Below are 16,055 nucleotides of genomic sequence, written 5' to 3' on the forward strand. Positions count from 1 at the left end.
CAACATTTAATCTCTGAAAAGGTTTTATTAAACATCAAGGTTGCCATGAAACCAGTGGTCTTACCAGCCCAAACAACATTGCTGAGGTTAGTGAAAGACTTTTGAGTGAATGTATATATGCACTTACATACGTGTATTCCTGTACAGGTACGTGGGATTGTTTTTGTTTCTAGCAGAGTCACAGTCTCTCATTCCCTTCTGCAAAAGGCAGCATAGGTAAAGGAAAAGACAGATCTTTCCTTGCTTCTATTGTGTATGTGGGAAAGAGGTACAGTAAGTGAATACGGAACAGCAGGAGTGAGTGAGAATGGGGAAACAGAATAATGTGTACAAATACAAGGAAAACATGTGATTGCTGGGAGCATTATACTGAGGTTCCACAAGCTGAGATTTCTATTGCATTTCCATGTATTTTTATTCTGAGATTAGCTGATCTGTACCACATCCTTGCACATGTAATTTCTTCTCTATTTTTCAGTCTCTCTACCTGCAACAACACATGAAATTTATCACCTGTGTAGCGAGGCCATCATCCTCAGAATATTTGTCTTTTCTGGGGTCTTCATACAAGAACTGTTATCTCTTACCGGTTGCAGATTTCCTACAGACTTGCTGGCAACATTGTTTTTTAGAAGCAAGACTTTATCCTTCTGATTCTAAACTGCCTGGACCTCAAAGTGAATGCAGATAGCTGAAAGCAGGGGGTTAAGTTATTGATATAAAATCAGAAAAGCACACAAAAGAAAGTTTCAGTTCAACGTATTAAGGATATGCAGCATCTTCTCTGACTGTTCCTTAGAGCTTTCCTAAGGCATCTCAGCTCCAAAGCAAAGGGACAGACAGATGAGTGACATTCTCCCTTTGGGTTACTGTCTTAAGGAGCGGACTTCACTCTTTTGCTGGTTTCATTTTTCCATTGGCTTTAGTCACTGAAAGATAACTCATGTTGCTTCAGTATCTGCTGTATTTCAGCAGTGGCTACAACACTAATGAAATAGTTGCTGGCCTAGAGAGGTTACATCATTTTCAGGTGATTCCTTTTTCCCTCTCTGTCTGTCTTTTTCTCTCTCTTCTGTTCCCTACAGAAGCTTTTCTATGTTTCTTTCATTTCCAGGGAATATAACACTGGTAAAACAGATCTCTTTTGCCACATGCAGCAACCACAATTTGCATTTCCTACTTGTTTGGCTTCCTGAACCAGGCTTTTCCCCCCCGTGTCCTTTTAATGCATTGGGATAAGCAAACATATGATGCATATTTGGTTGGAGCTGTCTTTGTTAATCAAGTAAACTTGCTGCACTTTAAAGACTGTTGAATTTTATGCTACAGAACTGGAGAGTATTGCCACCTAGTTCATCCTCCCACTTCAAAGCAGGATCAGCTCTACTTATAGCATTTCTGACAGACACTTGTATAACCAGTCCTTAAAGATTTCCAGCAGTGAATGACCCCTCCGTCTTTCCAAGCGAGTTTACAAGCAGAACATTTTTGCAATTTGAGCCCATTACTTTCTTCTCCTGCCTCCTATAAATGCTGATGAACAGATTATTACCTAACTGTGTATTTTATGTATTTGAAGGGTGTTTTAATGCTCCTTCTTCTTTATGCTGAGCAATCAGCATTCTCTCAGTCTTCCCTCATAATTCATGTTATCTGGACATCTGCTCATCCTCATTGCTCCCAGAAGATCTGCCACCAGTTGTTTCACATCTTTCTTGAGGGTACTTCAGCTGAGCCAGCAGCAGCGTTGAGTAGAGTAGAAGGATGTCAATCTGGCTGCCTTCCCATACTTCATCCTAGAGTGATGTTTGCTTAGGTGAAAGCACAACATCACCAATTCACCTTCAGCTTGTCATTCCCTGTGGTCCGTATGTCGTCTGTACAGGGCTGTTGTATACTCAGTTGTTTCCCATTCTCACTGTGTGCAGCTGGTTGTTCCTAGCGAAATACAGAAGCTTGCACTTGTCATGATTGAATTCTGTCCTTCAGCTTTTCCAGTTTGTCAAGATTGTTCTAGTCTTGTCCCCAGATGCACTTGCTGTTTTACCCAATTTAATGTAATTTGCTGGTTAGCAAACACTTATTCTGCATCAGCTATTCCATTAATGAAAATATTCCATCATACAGAAGCCAGGATGAAGAACCCTACAAGAAGAATCCATCAGATTTGGCTACAAACTATGGATGACTGCTTCCAGAAGCAACAAATTATTGTCAGCTACTCCAGCTGTTTCACCCTTTAGTGGCAATCACGTAGATCACTGGTTTGCTCATCTGCCTTTATGTAGCCCCCTCCAAGGTGAAACACGTATGAAGGCATATTTTGTACTACCTGTTCTTATCAACTGGATCTACTATTTTTCTTTTTTCTTTTTAACATTTTCTATATAATTCATTATTATAAATTTAAATATCTTTCCTGGCATTTTTTTCACATCACCTGCAACTTCTTAGGTTTTTTCTATGTTCTGTGGAATATTCATCCTGGAGCATTTGTTCTTACCTGGTTTAGCAGACGGAAGATGTGTATAGACCCCAACACGTGCATCATGTTTGCTACTTGCTGCAGTTTATAAATTTATTTATTAATTAGCCTAAAAATTAGGGAAGCTGTATTGCTTTGTCTGAACTTACTTGATATCTCCACGTATTCTATTTTTTGTCTTTTTTTTTTTTTTCATATCCTTGGAATCACAGAATCATAGAATCCTTAGAGTTGGAAGGGACCTCTGAAGGTCATCTCTCTTGCAATGAACAGGGACAGGCACAGCTAGATCAGGTTGCCCAGGCCCTGATTCAGCCTCAGCTTGAAAGTCTCCAGGAATGGGGCATCAACTACCATATTCTTCGTGTGCTTACAATTGCACTGGTTATCTACACCAGAGTCTTTCCAGGTATTTGAAGTAAAAACAACTGATCTAGAGCTCCCCTGGTTTTTTAGATAGTTTGTTGTTGTTTTTTTCCTTTTCAAAAATAAGCACAAACATTTGGTATCTTACTTACCCTCCAGGTAACCTCAAAGTGACCTCAAAGACAACTGATGACAGCTGTGGGATGTCTTCCACTTGTTTCTAAATATCTTAGAGCAAAGTTCATCAGGCTCGGACGATTTAAGAGCATTTGATTTAGCCTAGTGCTCACTGTGTATTCCCCATTCTGGGCTGAAATCTTATCCCTTCTTTGCTGATATTATTTCCCAGTAGTTAGAGGATCAGTTGGCCTTTTAAGAAACCTTAGCAAAAATGGTATTTTGGTCTTTCTAAAGTAATGTATCAATGGCTTTTCTTCCTTTCTTGAATAGCAGACCAATAATTTCATAGTATTTACTAATGAAGCATCTCATTTTGTCCCCTGACCTATTGGTCTTCATGCCCACGTTGTGTTTTAGCAAGGGATGCTCCTATCATCTTCTTGTAGGAGGTATTCACTGCGCAAGCATTGTATCATACTCATGTTTCCTTTCTTCTGTCCTTTCACAAAGGGTAGGCATAATATTAATGATATTGACGCCAAGCGTCAGTTAGAGCTTTCCAAACTAATACTCATTTTGACAACTGTAAAAGTTCTGTCCAGTGCACCTGATTGCCACGATTTGTCTGGTTTCAGTACAACTAACATTCCCCACCACCCTTCTGTTCAAAATAACCAGGCAAGCCTCATCTATAAGACAAAGGGTTTTTGCCGTACATGATGCTGTGAGTGTATTGTCCGTGCAGATGGGGCCCAGCAAGAGGGTCTGGGTTTTTTCATTTGCTTTTATTGTTTTGGTGGTGAATTTTTGTTTTGTTTTGATTTGTTTTAGTCTATTTAGCAGTCAGATAGCTTTTCTCTGTGCTAACAGTAGTTCAGTCTGCTGGCCAGTGTTCATCCTCACTTTGAGGACTTTTTCTTAGTTGTCTTCCCAAGGCAGCAACTGTCAGAGCAACAATAAAAACAGGTTTCTTGTGACTGTCTGTGTGAAACCAAACCACCCTCAGGGGGGGAAAGTGGGGAATTTCTGTATCTTCAAAACAAAACCAGTTAGCCAGATCAAGGCTCATAGAGTCTGACAATTCTGAAAGTAAAATCATATATGGAGTGGAAGGAAATTAAATAAAGAACATTTAATCGTGTGAACAGCTGAAGAATTTGCACTAGTTTTTACAGGTACTGTAGAAGGCCATTGAGAAACTCCCTGTGTTCACACATGCAGATGAACAAATGTTTTTGAGTTGCCTTCAAGTGCTGCAGACTGCCTGGAGGTGCTTTTAATGTGTTGCTCTTACACAAAAAGGACAAGTGATTTCTTTCCACTTCTGCTCTTGATCTTGAAGCCCCTTGTGTCCTCCTGTTAACTCTTCTGTTCCATCTTCTTCCTCTCCTGTTTTCTCTGTATTTAAATTTAGTTTGTCACCTGCCAAACACAGAGTATTTGGTTATCCTGTCCACTGTACATGGGATGAGATGCTTTTTCCTGCCATAGCTCATTTTATTTCCAAGGCAACTGAAAGGGTCTGTGACTGCAGTCATTCAGGTCCCTCCTCTGTCGCTGATTTGTTGTGTGACTATGGAAAAATCATACAGGTTCTCAATCTGTGTCCAGAGACACGTCCCTCTTTACCTCACCTCTAGTTAAGTGTAAAAGGAACTTCAGCACCTACCTCCTGGATGTGGTGAGGACAAACACACTGATCTCAGTGATGAAGTCTACACAAGTACCTGAGCCAACATTCAGTCCTTACAGTGCATTTGTCTGCCACCTGAATTGGTGGACCATGATTTCTGTCACTCCTGTCCATCTTCATTTCTTAGGAGAATGAATTGTTTTAAATTCTCATATAAATTCCCTTTTTTCTCGATTATGAAATATGTTTTAATTTGACAGCAATGTTATTTTTAGTAATACTTTTTGTAGCCTTTAGTATTAACATGTAGTTGGGGGAAAAAACTGCTAAATATTTATACTTCTCTTCTTTGATCTTTCACTCAGAAGAACGGAAAAGGTATCACATTTAACATTTTTGCTATGAATATTTTAGATAGCATTTGAAAGAGTCCACATTCACCTCTCACGTTGGTTTTGTTCAAATTATTGAGGTAAGCTGTCACTCTTTAGTGCTTCCAGATGACATTTTGGTTGCCAGTGGTTGGGAACTTCTGGGTGATACTGTTGTGACTAATGACCAGTGATGGAACTAACACTGCTTTTTGGAAGATGCAGGATCAGACCCTCTCTCTTCATTTCACCATGTTTCAGGGGGATATAAATATATCTTTGCACAAGAAGCACAATTCTGCAAAAATGTTTTCCAAAGTTGTTTTTTTTTTTTTGCAAGCAGGTTGTGTCCCTGAACTGTTTCAGTACCAGCCAGTTGCCCTGGGAAGCAGTGCACTGTATTTTCTAAGTCATTAACTTCTTCCAGATCCAGAGAACCTATTGTTGCCAAAGCTTCCTTATTCTGTTTAAATCATTTGTGATTTAGGAGGTCAACAGAAATGTGGAGAAAGTGTCAGAGCCAGCAGTGACAGAAAATACGGTGGTTTATTTTTTTTCCTGTTTTATTCACTGAAAATGTAAATTTTTTTCTGTGAGAATTTGGTGTTATTTGCTGGCTAGCAGTCAGAACACTTTAACTGACAGTTAGGCAAGCAAGGACTTCCAGTGTTTTACGCCTTTGTTCTCCTCAGTATGCTTTCATTCCTTATCAACTATGTCAAGCAAGTTTCTTCTGTAGAAAAGGGTGTGATTCATGATGGGAATTTTTGGCCTTGGCCTCTCATGGGAATTGTAGTTTTGCTGTGGCTTCTGAGCTACACAGAGAGAGAAAGCCAAGGCAGCAATTCCTGCAAGGCACAGTATCCAAATCAAGTTATTTTGTTCTTTTGGTTGCTGGGTTGGCAAATGTTTAAGCCTCTATTAATCAAATTGTAAACAAAAACAAAATGTATTGCCCTTTGCATTTTGTTTTGGTGAAAACGTGATTAGACAGTGAAAAGCATTTGTCACTGAACCTTCACAATTAAACCGATGTAAAGAAAAGCTAAATAAAACTCTGTGCTGTACACACAACAGGTGTTATATCTTGTGCAATGCTGAGACTATCACTTTTTCTCTCACGCTTCCAATTATTTTTCTATGTTTAGCACCTAATTAAATGTCCCAAATATTTTACCAAACAACCTTCTCTTGTTTTCTGCTGCAGTGGGTAGCAGTTGTTTCACTGGATCCTTATGTTTGTATTTGTATCAGAATGTTTGCTTTTTCCTATCCTTATTTCACTTGTGTAGTCCTTGTATAGTGGTAACCCTGAAGAAGTTTGTTGTGTTTTTTTAACCATACTCTGAGCCACATCAGCTTGCACGCATTCTGATCTTTATGTGGATGCCCACTGCAGGGTTTTCTTTTATTCCTGAAAGCCTCAGCCTTGGCAAGTTGAGAGACCCATTCCATTAAAAGTGCATGAAGTTGCTTCTCTCTGGCATGGTGAGTGCTCCAGGGTTACTGTGCTGTCAGCAGCTCTTGAAGATACTCAGCCTCTAGCCTATCTATCTGCCTGGATTTAGAGCAGGATTTTGAACTGTCTCACTAGATGGAATGGTGAACCCTTAGAAACTGAAGAGGCCTCATGTGATTGGAGAGAGAAAAGTTTGACTTAAGAAAAGGGACATATCTGACAGTTCCAGACTTAAATCCGTGTGGAATTAACTCCTTAGTATTGATACCTGCTTGATACATGGTTTTCCCAAAGAGAGGGAGATTGGAGAGGACAAGCAGTTTGCGCCAGTGCTGGAATCCATCCCCTTGAGAACTGGTTTCATACCTGATGTACAACCATTGAGTATTACCTTCTTCAAGGAATCAATGAACCGTATTAAAAACAAAACTAATAAAAAGCCTAACCACAATCTGAAAGCGTATGACTTTGCAGTGTTTTCCTGGCTTTCCATGGTAGCAAAATTTTGTGTCACAGTTATCTTGTTATCTTACGGAGACTTTGGATATTCTTTTGGTATAATGGAGGATGAAACTGTTCTTCCTATACTTCACAACTGTGATGTTTCATTGTTCCTTGAATGAGACAGATTCCATTTCTTTTGGTGCTTTGAGGCCTTAGGGCTCTTTAATGGGAAGTGCTTGCTTGGATCTGAAGTGGGTTGGCTGTATTGTATTACTGAGACACCTGTAACAGTGCACCAGGGAAATATCCTTTCAGGTTTTATGGTGTAACTTCTTCTTGCAAGATTCCCCTGTGGTTTGGAGCTGAGAGGGAAGAGCCCCACACCACCCTCATGTTGGTTCTTCTTTTACTGTCATTCATCAGCAAACTAAGATGGTGTCTTGAAATGAAAAAAATTAGATAGGGACCAAAATGCTGGGCCAAACGATAAATAATTGGTTGAGCAGTTTCACTGAGCTTTTAGTGAGTGCATCTAATAGTCAAGAGACTTCCTACTTTGGATTATACTTGTGAAACATTCTTTCATTATATAACTGGATTTAGGTACAAGGAAGGCAGGTCGTGCTTGACTAATTTGATCTTCTGTGACCATGTGAATTGCCTTGTGGATGAGGGAAAGGCTGTGGATATAATCTGCCTAGCCTTTAGTAAAGTCTTTGTCTCTATTTCCCACCGCATTTTCCTGGAGAAGCTTGCAGCCCATGGCTTGTACCTGTATATGCTTCTCTGGGTAAAAGACTGGTTGAACATGGTTAGTGGTCATGGTGGTGATGTGTTGACAGTTGGACTAGATATCTTAGTTGTCTTTTCCAACCTTAATGATTCTATGATCTCTGTTTCTTCTGACATGTAAGAAATTAGGTGAGAGATTTAGGTAGAAAAGGAAAGTCATATATATATATAAAATTTTCAGATATTTGAAAACGGTTTACATCCTATTTATGAATATACGAGTGTCTCAGAGACTTAGAAGCTGAACAAGTTTGAGTGCTTGCATTTTTTGTCTAGCTTTCATTAACTTAACTAGCAGCTGTTGTTTATGTGCTTTGCCACTACATCCTGTACAGTGCTTTCTTATTAACAGATTTTTGACCTTTTCTTTTTTTCAAGGATACGAGATGAGCTTAAAAATGAATTGATATTAAAGAAAGGAGGAGTGAAAAAGACAAACAGGTTCAAGGTTTTGTATTCGGGTACAGATTTCACCATGTCCAAATAGAAGATAGCAAAAAGTCCATTATGGTCTCAAGTTTTTGAAATAGAATAGCAATCTTTTTTAGTCCCATTCTCTACACACATCTCTTTTACAATTAAAACCACAAAGAAAAAAACAGCCAGTGCAGTGGTCAAGTAATATTGACAATCTCAGAATGGTTATGTTGAGCTGAACTGTTTTTGAAACTGAACCATGCTTCGGCCAGGTATCAGCTGTTCAACAGAAATGACCATTCCCTGCTTTCTGTGGGTTTAAAACAGTTCTTTCTTCTAGAGGTGATCTAGTGCCTTTCCCTAGCATGAAAATCAGCTAAAACAAAAACAAGCCCATTTAAAAATATATGCTCTTATATACAATACACTCTTCCAGAGAAATGGAGTATTAGCATTTGAAAGGACAGATGAGAATGCATCTTTGGGAAAGGCCTTTGTTCAGAGAATTACAGCTATATTCTACATGCATATCACCATGGTAATTGAATTGTTTGGCCTTGACAGTAAGGTATATAGCACAAGCCTTTTGCCATTTTCCATGATGTGGTTCCTAGCAAAGAGTGCAATTTGTCAATTTAAAATTTATAGTATGACATTTAGCAGTTGCACTTACTTTAGTAGTGGTGGATGTGGTCTGAAAGCATGAAACAAAGAGGAAAAGGTAATTGCATCTTCTGTGTGCTGTTGGATGCTGAAGTCTTTGGTATCTTTTTAAGACAGGAAAATGGAGAGAGAGACACTTTGGCTGGGTGGGTTCCTCAAGGAGAGGCTATAGTTCTTGAATGTGTTTCATGCAGGAACTGTGGCCAGAATCTACCAGTTGTGGAGGCCTTCCTTCCCATAGGTTTCAGACAGCAAGTGTAGGTGGCTGTATCTGAATTGGGTATCCAAGGTAGTCTCAGTCATAATCCTCACTTCAAACTAAATGGAACCATAGACAGATAACAGCCGTGCATTCAGCTTCTATTGACTTTCCTTAAAGCGGTTTCATGGGATGTTGGTAGGGATTTTTGCTGTGTCACCAGCACTGAGGGTTTAACATCATATTTTTGTGGTCTGGAAGAGTTCAGTATCAGAGAGTTTTACCTACTGTAAATTTAAGGTGTTTTTTCTGGTACCATGCTGGGAAAGCTAATACATGGGTATTGTTTTTTCTTGCCTTTCATTCTAGCTCCTATTCCGGTGTCAGGTCACTTTCATGATCATTTTACTAGACAGCTGTGAGACCAAGGTTCCTTAATTTCTTGCTGTGCATAGATACCAGGTTGAAATAGCAAAACATACTGACCTTCAGGATGGCCTCATGCAGGGAACCTGACCAGGCAGTGAGCATTTCTCTAACACGTGAATGCAGCTGCATGCCAGTTCCTTAAAATCACAAGGCAAAGCTGTTTCCTCCAAAAAAAACGCATGAAAGGACTTTTGACATTGTTTCACTTCAGTGTTTTTTCACCGTGTTCTTGTTTCCTCCTGCGGCCTCAGAATACATCCCTGTCTTCCTTTTCCCTTTGAGCAGTGCTTCACTGTGTTCACTGCGTTTCATTACCTGAGAGCCGCAGGCTGCTGCAGAGGAGACTTGTGACACTGAGATCAGCTAAAGCCTAATGGGAGAGAAGGAGTCCGCGTGACTGCAAGCTGCAGCTGAGGTAAACAAAGCCTCATGCACTCAAGCTTCTATTTTGAATTTATTATTTCTTTTTCATTTTTATTTTTGTATCTTTTTTACCTGGTGAAGCTGCTGTTCTTGGTTTTAGCCTCATTTTTTTTTCTGCTGGTCAGGACAGAGAGCTGCTGCTTCTCTATCATCAAGCTGCAGCATGATATGCAGGAGAGAGTTCATTATGCAGCAGCAGAGCTATCTTTACAATAGGCTGTGGCTGTGCGTCCTCAGAGAACATGCAAACATGCAAAGCAAGAAAGAAAATCAGCAAATGTATTATTTGCTGACAATAATTGTTTGCAGTCACAGCCTATGGTAGTGATTAATCACACTATCTTAGTATTTTAGTTGGGGATAGGGTAGGTATTAAGAGGAAAAGTCCAAGGAGTACTCTTCCTCATCTGCCTTGAAAAGTTATTTGGTAGTGCCCTGAAAAAAGGTGCTTCAGTTTTCAGAAACTTAAGAGTTTGTCTTTTACTGAGATAATACTAATTATTATTATGTAATACCAGTTATACTTCTTTCCAATTAGTAATAAATATGCAAATAATCCTAGCTAAAAGAAAAATGTAACATACCAACCACAAGTGATGTGTAGCCATCCATGTGTGTCAGTATTTATGTCGCTGTTGACTGTAATTACATTTAGATTAATTGCATTTAGTTCAATCTCTGTTTTATCTGCCATACCAGTGCTTAACTACAGTTGCAGCTTTCCGAACTGCAGCCCAGTGCTACCCTGTGAGACATCTGGCCTTTCCTAATTTAAAATCCTCCTGAAGATGCTGTTTTCCTCAACTCCCACAGGAGACTAATGCATCATATTGTGGCCTATTTAATTTGCCCATGAATGAGCTACTCGCTAGGGTGGAGGGAGGGAACTACATGAACACACAGGGCAAGAGAAATCATTGCCTTCAGTTAACCATGACCAGTGAAGGAATTATGGTGTAGCTATCCCTAGCACAGCTTAACTATGTTAAGCAAACTTGTTCTTACTTTACATTAAATGGTAGCAATAGCTTTCCTTCCTGGAAGATAACCCCAGTATATAGTAGAGTTTCAGGATCAGGCATATGTCTGTACAGCTGCTGAAGAGATTTTCAGCTGGAGCTGAAACATTTGGAAATGTTTTTGTTCAGGTGGATTGTTATGCCATTAAAAGTCAAAGTGTTACAAGCTGTAATGGTATTGGTAGTCTGTTTTTGAGAATCATTCTGTTGAGCCCCAGTTAACTATCCCTTCCTCTTAATCAAATTTCTCTGGGTAGCAGCTGTCCAAACCCTTCTTATTCTATTTCCTCATTTCTCCTGGTTCTCTCCTCCCAGCTGCTTTGCAGTGGTGGAGCAGAGCAGAGCAGAGCAACACCTTCTCAGCAGTTACACTTCCCTCTTCTCTCTTGAAAATCACTTTTCTACATTTATCCTGCACCTGGGGAAGCTCAAGGCTGTTTTTTAGCAGTTAACTGCAGTCAGCTAGCACCTGATGAAACATAGTGTGTGCCCTTTCTTCTACTAGTCAAATTTCACTTGCTTCGTCTTCAAAGAACACAAAACAAATGGAGGAATGCTTTAATTTGAAATAGCTTTTGTTTGCTTGTTTGTTTTTAAACTGCCAGTGGGAGCAGGGCAAGCTTCCCACCAAAGTTGGGTGGGACAAAGTCGGTATCATACAGCTGTTAGGAGTTCAAAAACCACCTGTGCCCACTTCTAGAAGGATCTGATGTTGAAATGAGTATCTTAAGAGTTATCCTTGTGTATGTGCACATGTAGCCTTAGTTTTAATCAAAAAGCCAGAATAAACGTGGTATCTGACATTCAACTGTTTTTAGAAGAAAGATGATCTGAGGCTTGATGTGGTATATAAAGTCAGTAATACATGCGCTGCAATTGTAGAGATTCTTTCTTGCAAGAGCTCTGTACTCTTGCCTGGTTTTGATGGAGGGAGTGACATGGATACATGGATTGCATTCTTTTTCACAAAGATTTTTTTTTGCTCTCTTACTCAGCTTATTGTTTTGCTCCTAGTTTTATATTAACTTGCCTTTGCCTATCTCAGCAACTATTAAATATTCTTTTTATTCTTTTTATTTATTTATTTTTCGTAGAATCATAGAATCATTAAGGTTGGAAAAGACCACTGAGATCTTCTTGTCCAACTATTAACCCATCACCATTATGCCCACAAACTATGTCTCTTTTCCATGGTTGGTTTTGTCTTTTACTTTCCACAGCAAGGGGTGAGAAATTCTGACATGTGCTCCTGCTGTCACGTCATGCTATGTTCTTCCTGAGTTTGCTGGGCTGTCCCTGCTTTGCCACAGGGTTGGTGGGTGAGGATGGCAGTTCCCTTTGTGGGAACTTTCACAAGGAAGCCATCCCAAGCAGCTCTGTGAAGACTGGGGGCCCCTGCCTCACCTCATAGCGACTGCTGGGAGCCCAGCTTCTTCCCATCTGTCAATCTGTGGAGATGGAGGACAATGTCCCTTGTCACCTCAGCTGAAAAATGAATGTTGCTTTTGTGTCTGTATTGAGACTCTTCCTCCATGCTGGAGAATGGCGAGGCCTGAGATGGGTCGTGTTACCTAACAGCGCTGCTTCCCAGCATGTAGAGTTTGAGTGGTGTTTTCCTTATATCTGTCACCAGCCCCACCAGTCTGAGGGGGCTACGTGTGTACAGTGCTCCCAGGAGACAGCCGTGTTAGCACCAAAACGAGAGACCTGCAGAAAAACTGAGTGGATGTATAAGGTGGACTTCAGCAAAGTCTTCTGCCAGAATTAAAATTCAGCTCAGTCCTGCCTCTCCAGACTGTGTACTTTAGCATTAAGATGATTTTCAAGCAACAGGAACAAAATTAGGCAGCAAATAAAAAATGGTCCAGAGGGTAAGTGTTCAGCCTCAAGTATTTGCATTGGTAGGCACATGTATTTATGAGTCTTCTTTTGGTTTGTGTTTTGTAGGACAAAGAAGGTCAGCCATTGCTACCGTATCGTTTACCGTCACCCGGAGAGGACTTTAACACAGAACGAGGTGCATCGGATCCATCAAGCTATTGAAGAATCAGCAGTTCGAGAACTTGGGGTTGAGGGCAGGTTCTGAAGCCCAAATGAAGTTGTTTTCTCTTTTTTTCCCATTTTTTCTGTTTTACTTTTTTTGGAATGAAGGGTACCAGTAAAGAGGAATTCTGTGACTGAAACTAGCATAGGAAACAAATGATATGCGGGCAATGGTGAAATTACCAGATAATAAACATTTCTATTAAGAAATAATTGACAAGACAGAGGCGCTTTATTTTAAGAAAACGGGGAGCAGCAGTAATGTGAGATTTCCCTCTTGTTACAACAAGAAATACACTGCCTGGTGGTTTTCTGTGTCGTTAATTGGTCCCTGGGTTCCATTAAATTCCAGTAAATAGTTGGCATTATTTCTGTGTTGACAAGATCTTCTGTCTGCATAACGAGTGAAGCAAAACAGAGACAATTTTGTTCTTCCACCTCTCCCTCTCTTTTAGTAAGAAATGGCAGGTTTTCCTTCATGAAAACTTCCAAGAGGTAAACCTCTTCACAAAGTTTGGCTCTTGTGCCATCAGAGTCCTCGGGTATGACTTTCATTTGCTACATAGAAGGAGCCAGACAGGCTTGAGGACTGGACTTTGGCTGCTTTCAAATGCTGGGCCATTGGTGAGTCTTTCCTATTGGATGTCCTTGCTACCACAGAAGTTAAGGGAGCCACTTATCAACTCTCAGAGATGTGCAGTTTCCCCAAGTGAGGAGATCCCTTATCTCAGTTTTTCTGACAGACAGACCACTGCAATATACACCTGTTCCCTGTCATGGTCAAAGGAGTGATGTTACATGAGGCAGGATGGCAGAAGAGAGCTCTTCCTTAGAGTGCCCTGAAATGCACCTGCCTTGATCTCTCACGCTATCTTACTTAGCAGTAGTGTCTTCTCAGAAATCTGACTGTTTGGGATTGAGACCTAACTAAAATGTGATCTCCTATTTCAGACACTAGTCAATTTATGAGATGCTCGGGTTTTTCAGGTTACAATAAGTAAGTCCTGGCAGTGATTGTGTTAGGTCCTAGACAGGTGTTCAAATGGTCTGATAATTATTTGATGAGCCATTGCACATGCTGATATTGAATAAGGGATCTGCTTTTGCTTTTCATGGTATTTCATACAGTCTTGCAGGTCGCATCTGGTTGCTGTGTTGGGAACATTCCCTCCTTCAGGGAAGAAAGCAGTAAAAGCTCTGCAATAAACAGCATCTAACACTGATTTATACCTTATCAAGAAACATCTGTGCAGCGGGCTTGTATTCAACCATAAGAAGCCAGTTACTACTGCAGATGTGACAGAAGCAGAAAGCTTATTTTAATTTCATTACTCAACATATTTAGCTGTGTAAACAAATCCTAATCTAAATCGCTGTTGTGTCATCCAAATAACTTGATTATGAAAACAATATGCTAGGCTTTCTGCAAGGCAACAGAATGGATGCAGTTTATGCAACATGAGAGCCTACTTGGTTATTTTAAAAGTAAGATCTACTAAGATCACTAAATACAATCTAGCCTATTTTATCTTGTTCTGTCTCCTTCATCCTTCACATTTTTGGATTCTCTGTAAGAATCACTGAAGAGGAGTGTTGCACTGAGCAGTTGTTGGTCCAAGACAGGGCCTGATCTACACTACCACATTGGGCAGCAAATTATGTGGATATTAATTGATGGTATTGCATACGGTGAGTGTACTAAAATCTGCCTGCTATAACAAGGATAATCATCTCCTCGGCAAACAAGACACTGTCTAGGGTGGAGTAAGTTGCAAGATTCTCATTTGTATGTATTGATTGATGAAGTCCATTTTCTGTTCCCCGTGTCCTTCAGTTCCGTCGTTCTAATTGGATAGTTTTGGGGGCATAGAAACGTGGGGAAAGCAAGGAGAAGAAAAACGGACAGTGAACCTTCCTAAGTCTCTGCAGCCATGGACGTCACTTCAGCAGAGCTTTCCATGCGGTTGACTTGAAACCATGGGATCATCTTCTGCAAGTAGGTGTTTAAATAGCAGCAACTTTCAGACAAAAATGCAAACCATTAAGATTTTTTTTAAAAAAACAAAAACCCAGCAACAGTAAACAGCTTTTTCAGGAGCAAGCTCAACTTAATTACATGAAGGATTCTAAAGTCTATGAAATCGGATGGTCTGGCTGTGAGCATAATAGGAATATTTGCACGTTTGGATTAGGTAAGATTTTGTCATATATATCCTAGGATTAATCTAATCTAAAAACCTGTTTTTTCAGCAGAGATTCATCGCTACAAGCAAAGCAGACTTCGGATTAGAAAGCATCGGTGTTGCATTCTTCTGCTGCTGTCCTTTGGAAAACGTGACCTTTCCTTCATTGCCTGTCCTTAACTTTATTGGGGAAATTTGCTGTGGGCACTATTAGAAGTGATTAATTTGAAACCATATGGCCCCTAGTGGACACCAACAGAGAGCCCATGGGAATCTGAACGTATAATAGCCATGATTTATTTTACTGATGGTCAGAGACGGACGAAGTTGCCAGTGTGTCAGTGACTGGTCAGACCTCTGGTGGGAATATAGAAACCTGACTGAGGAAGACCCCTGGCACAGTTCCTGACCAGCTCTTTAAAAGAAAGGGCTACCCTGACCTGTCTGTTTGTTTTTTTAAGACATGAAGCATGAAGGCATTTAAACTAGTATGAACAACATAGGTGCCAGGGTAGTTCTCCTGCTTGTCTCTGCTTCCCTACAGTCTACCTCATGAAAATCTCTTAATCTTTCACATACCCATATTGTGAGCAACTGTGGTAACTGGATGAGCTACACATCCAGTAAAGGTGGACGAGTTCCTAAATATCAAAGCGATACCATGCCATTAAGAGGAGCAGTGTTTGAGCAATTAGTGTACGTGCTGACTGACTAGCATAGTGGAAGGCGCACTGCCCTGCTGCTTGTTCCTATCAACTCCCTGCATTTGGCTGTGTGTGCTTCTCAGTTTTATTTCAGCAGCCTTTAATAAAAGAGAAAAAAAAAAGTCAATTGTAGCAGAAGTGACATGTCCCCAGGAAAACTAACTGGGGAGTTCTTTGACTGAACGATATATACTGTCTAAATGTTCTGGGTGCTGGTTTTGTTCATAGTCAATGTGAGTTTTCAAGTTACCTGTGACTCCTGGAAGGGTTAAGATTTTGCTTTAGTCTCCAGTTTGGGATATTCC

General features: G+C 40.2%; 1 protein-coding gene across 4 annotated transcripts in view; it reads left to right on the forward strand.

The window, feature by feature from the left end:
* The window catches only part of FARS2 (phenylalanyl-tRNA synthetase 2, mitochondrial), a 239,858-nt gene extending 224,006 nt beyond the window's left edge, over positions 1 to 15,852 (forward strand). The window contains exon 8 of one of the 4 annotated variants that reach the window (XM_072327757.1): positions 12,768 to 14,395. In XM_072327757.1, the coding sequence (XP_072183858.1) occupies positions 12,768 to 12,906 (139 nt within the window). In that variant the 3' untranslated portion in view covers positions 12,907 to 14,395. Of the gene's footprint in view, positions 1 to 12,767 lie in introns of all 4 variants that reach the window. The other 3 variants (XM_072327756.1, XM_072327759.1, XM_072327758.1) reach the window with 3 other exon arrangements.
* The last annotated feature ends 203 nt before the right edge of the window (positions 15,853 to 16,055 follow it).

The sequence above is a fragment of the Excalfactoria chinensis genome, chromosome 2 (assembly GCF_039878825.1).
Source record: "Excalfactoria chinensis isolate bCotChi1 chromosome 2, bCotChi1.hap2, whole genome shotgun sequence".
Classification (NCBI taxonomy): Eukaryota; Metazoa; Chordata; class Aves; order Galliformes; family Phasianidae; genus Excalfactoria; species Excalfactoria chinensis.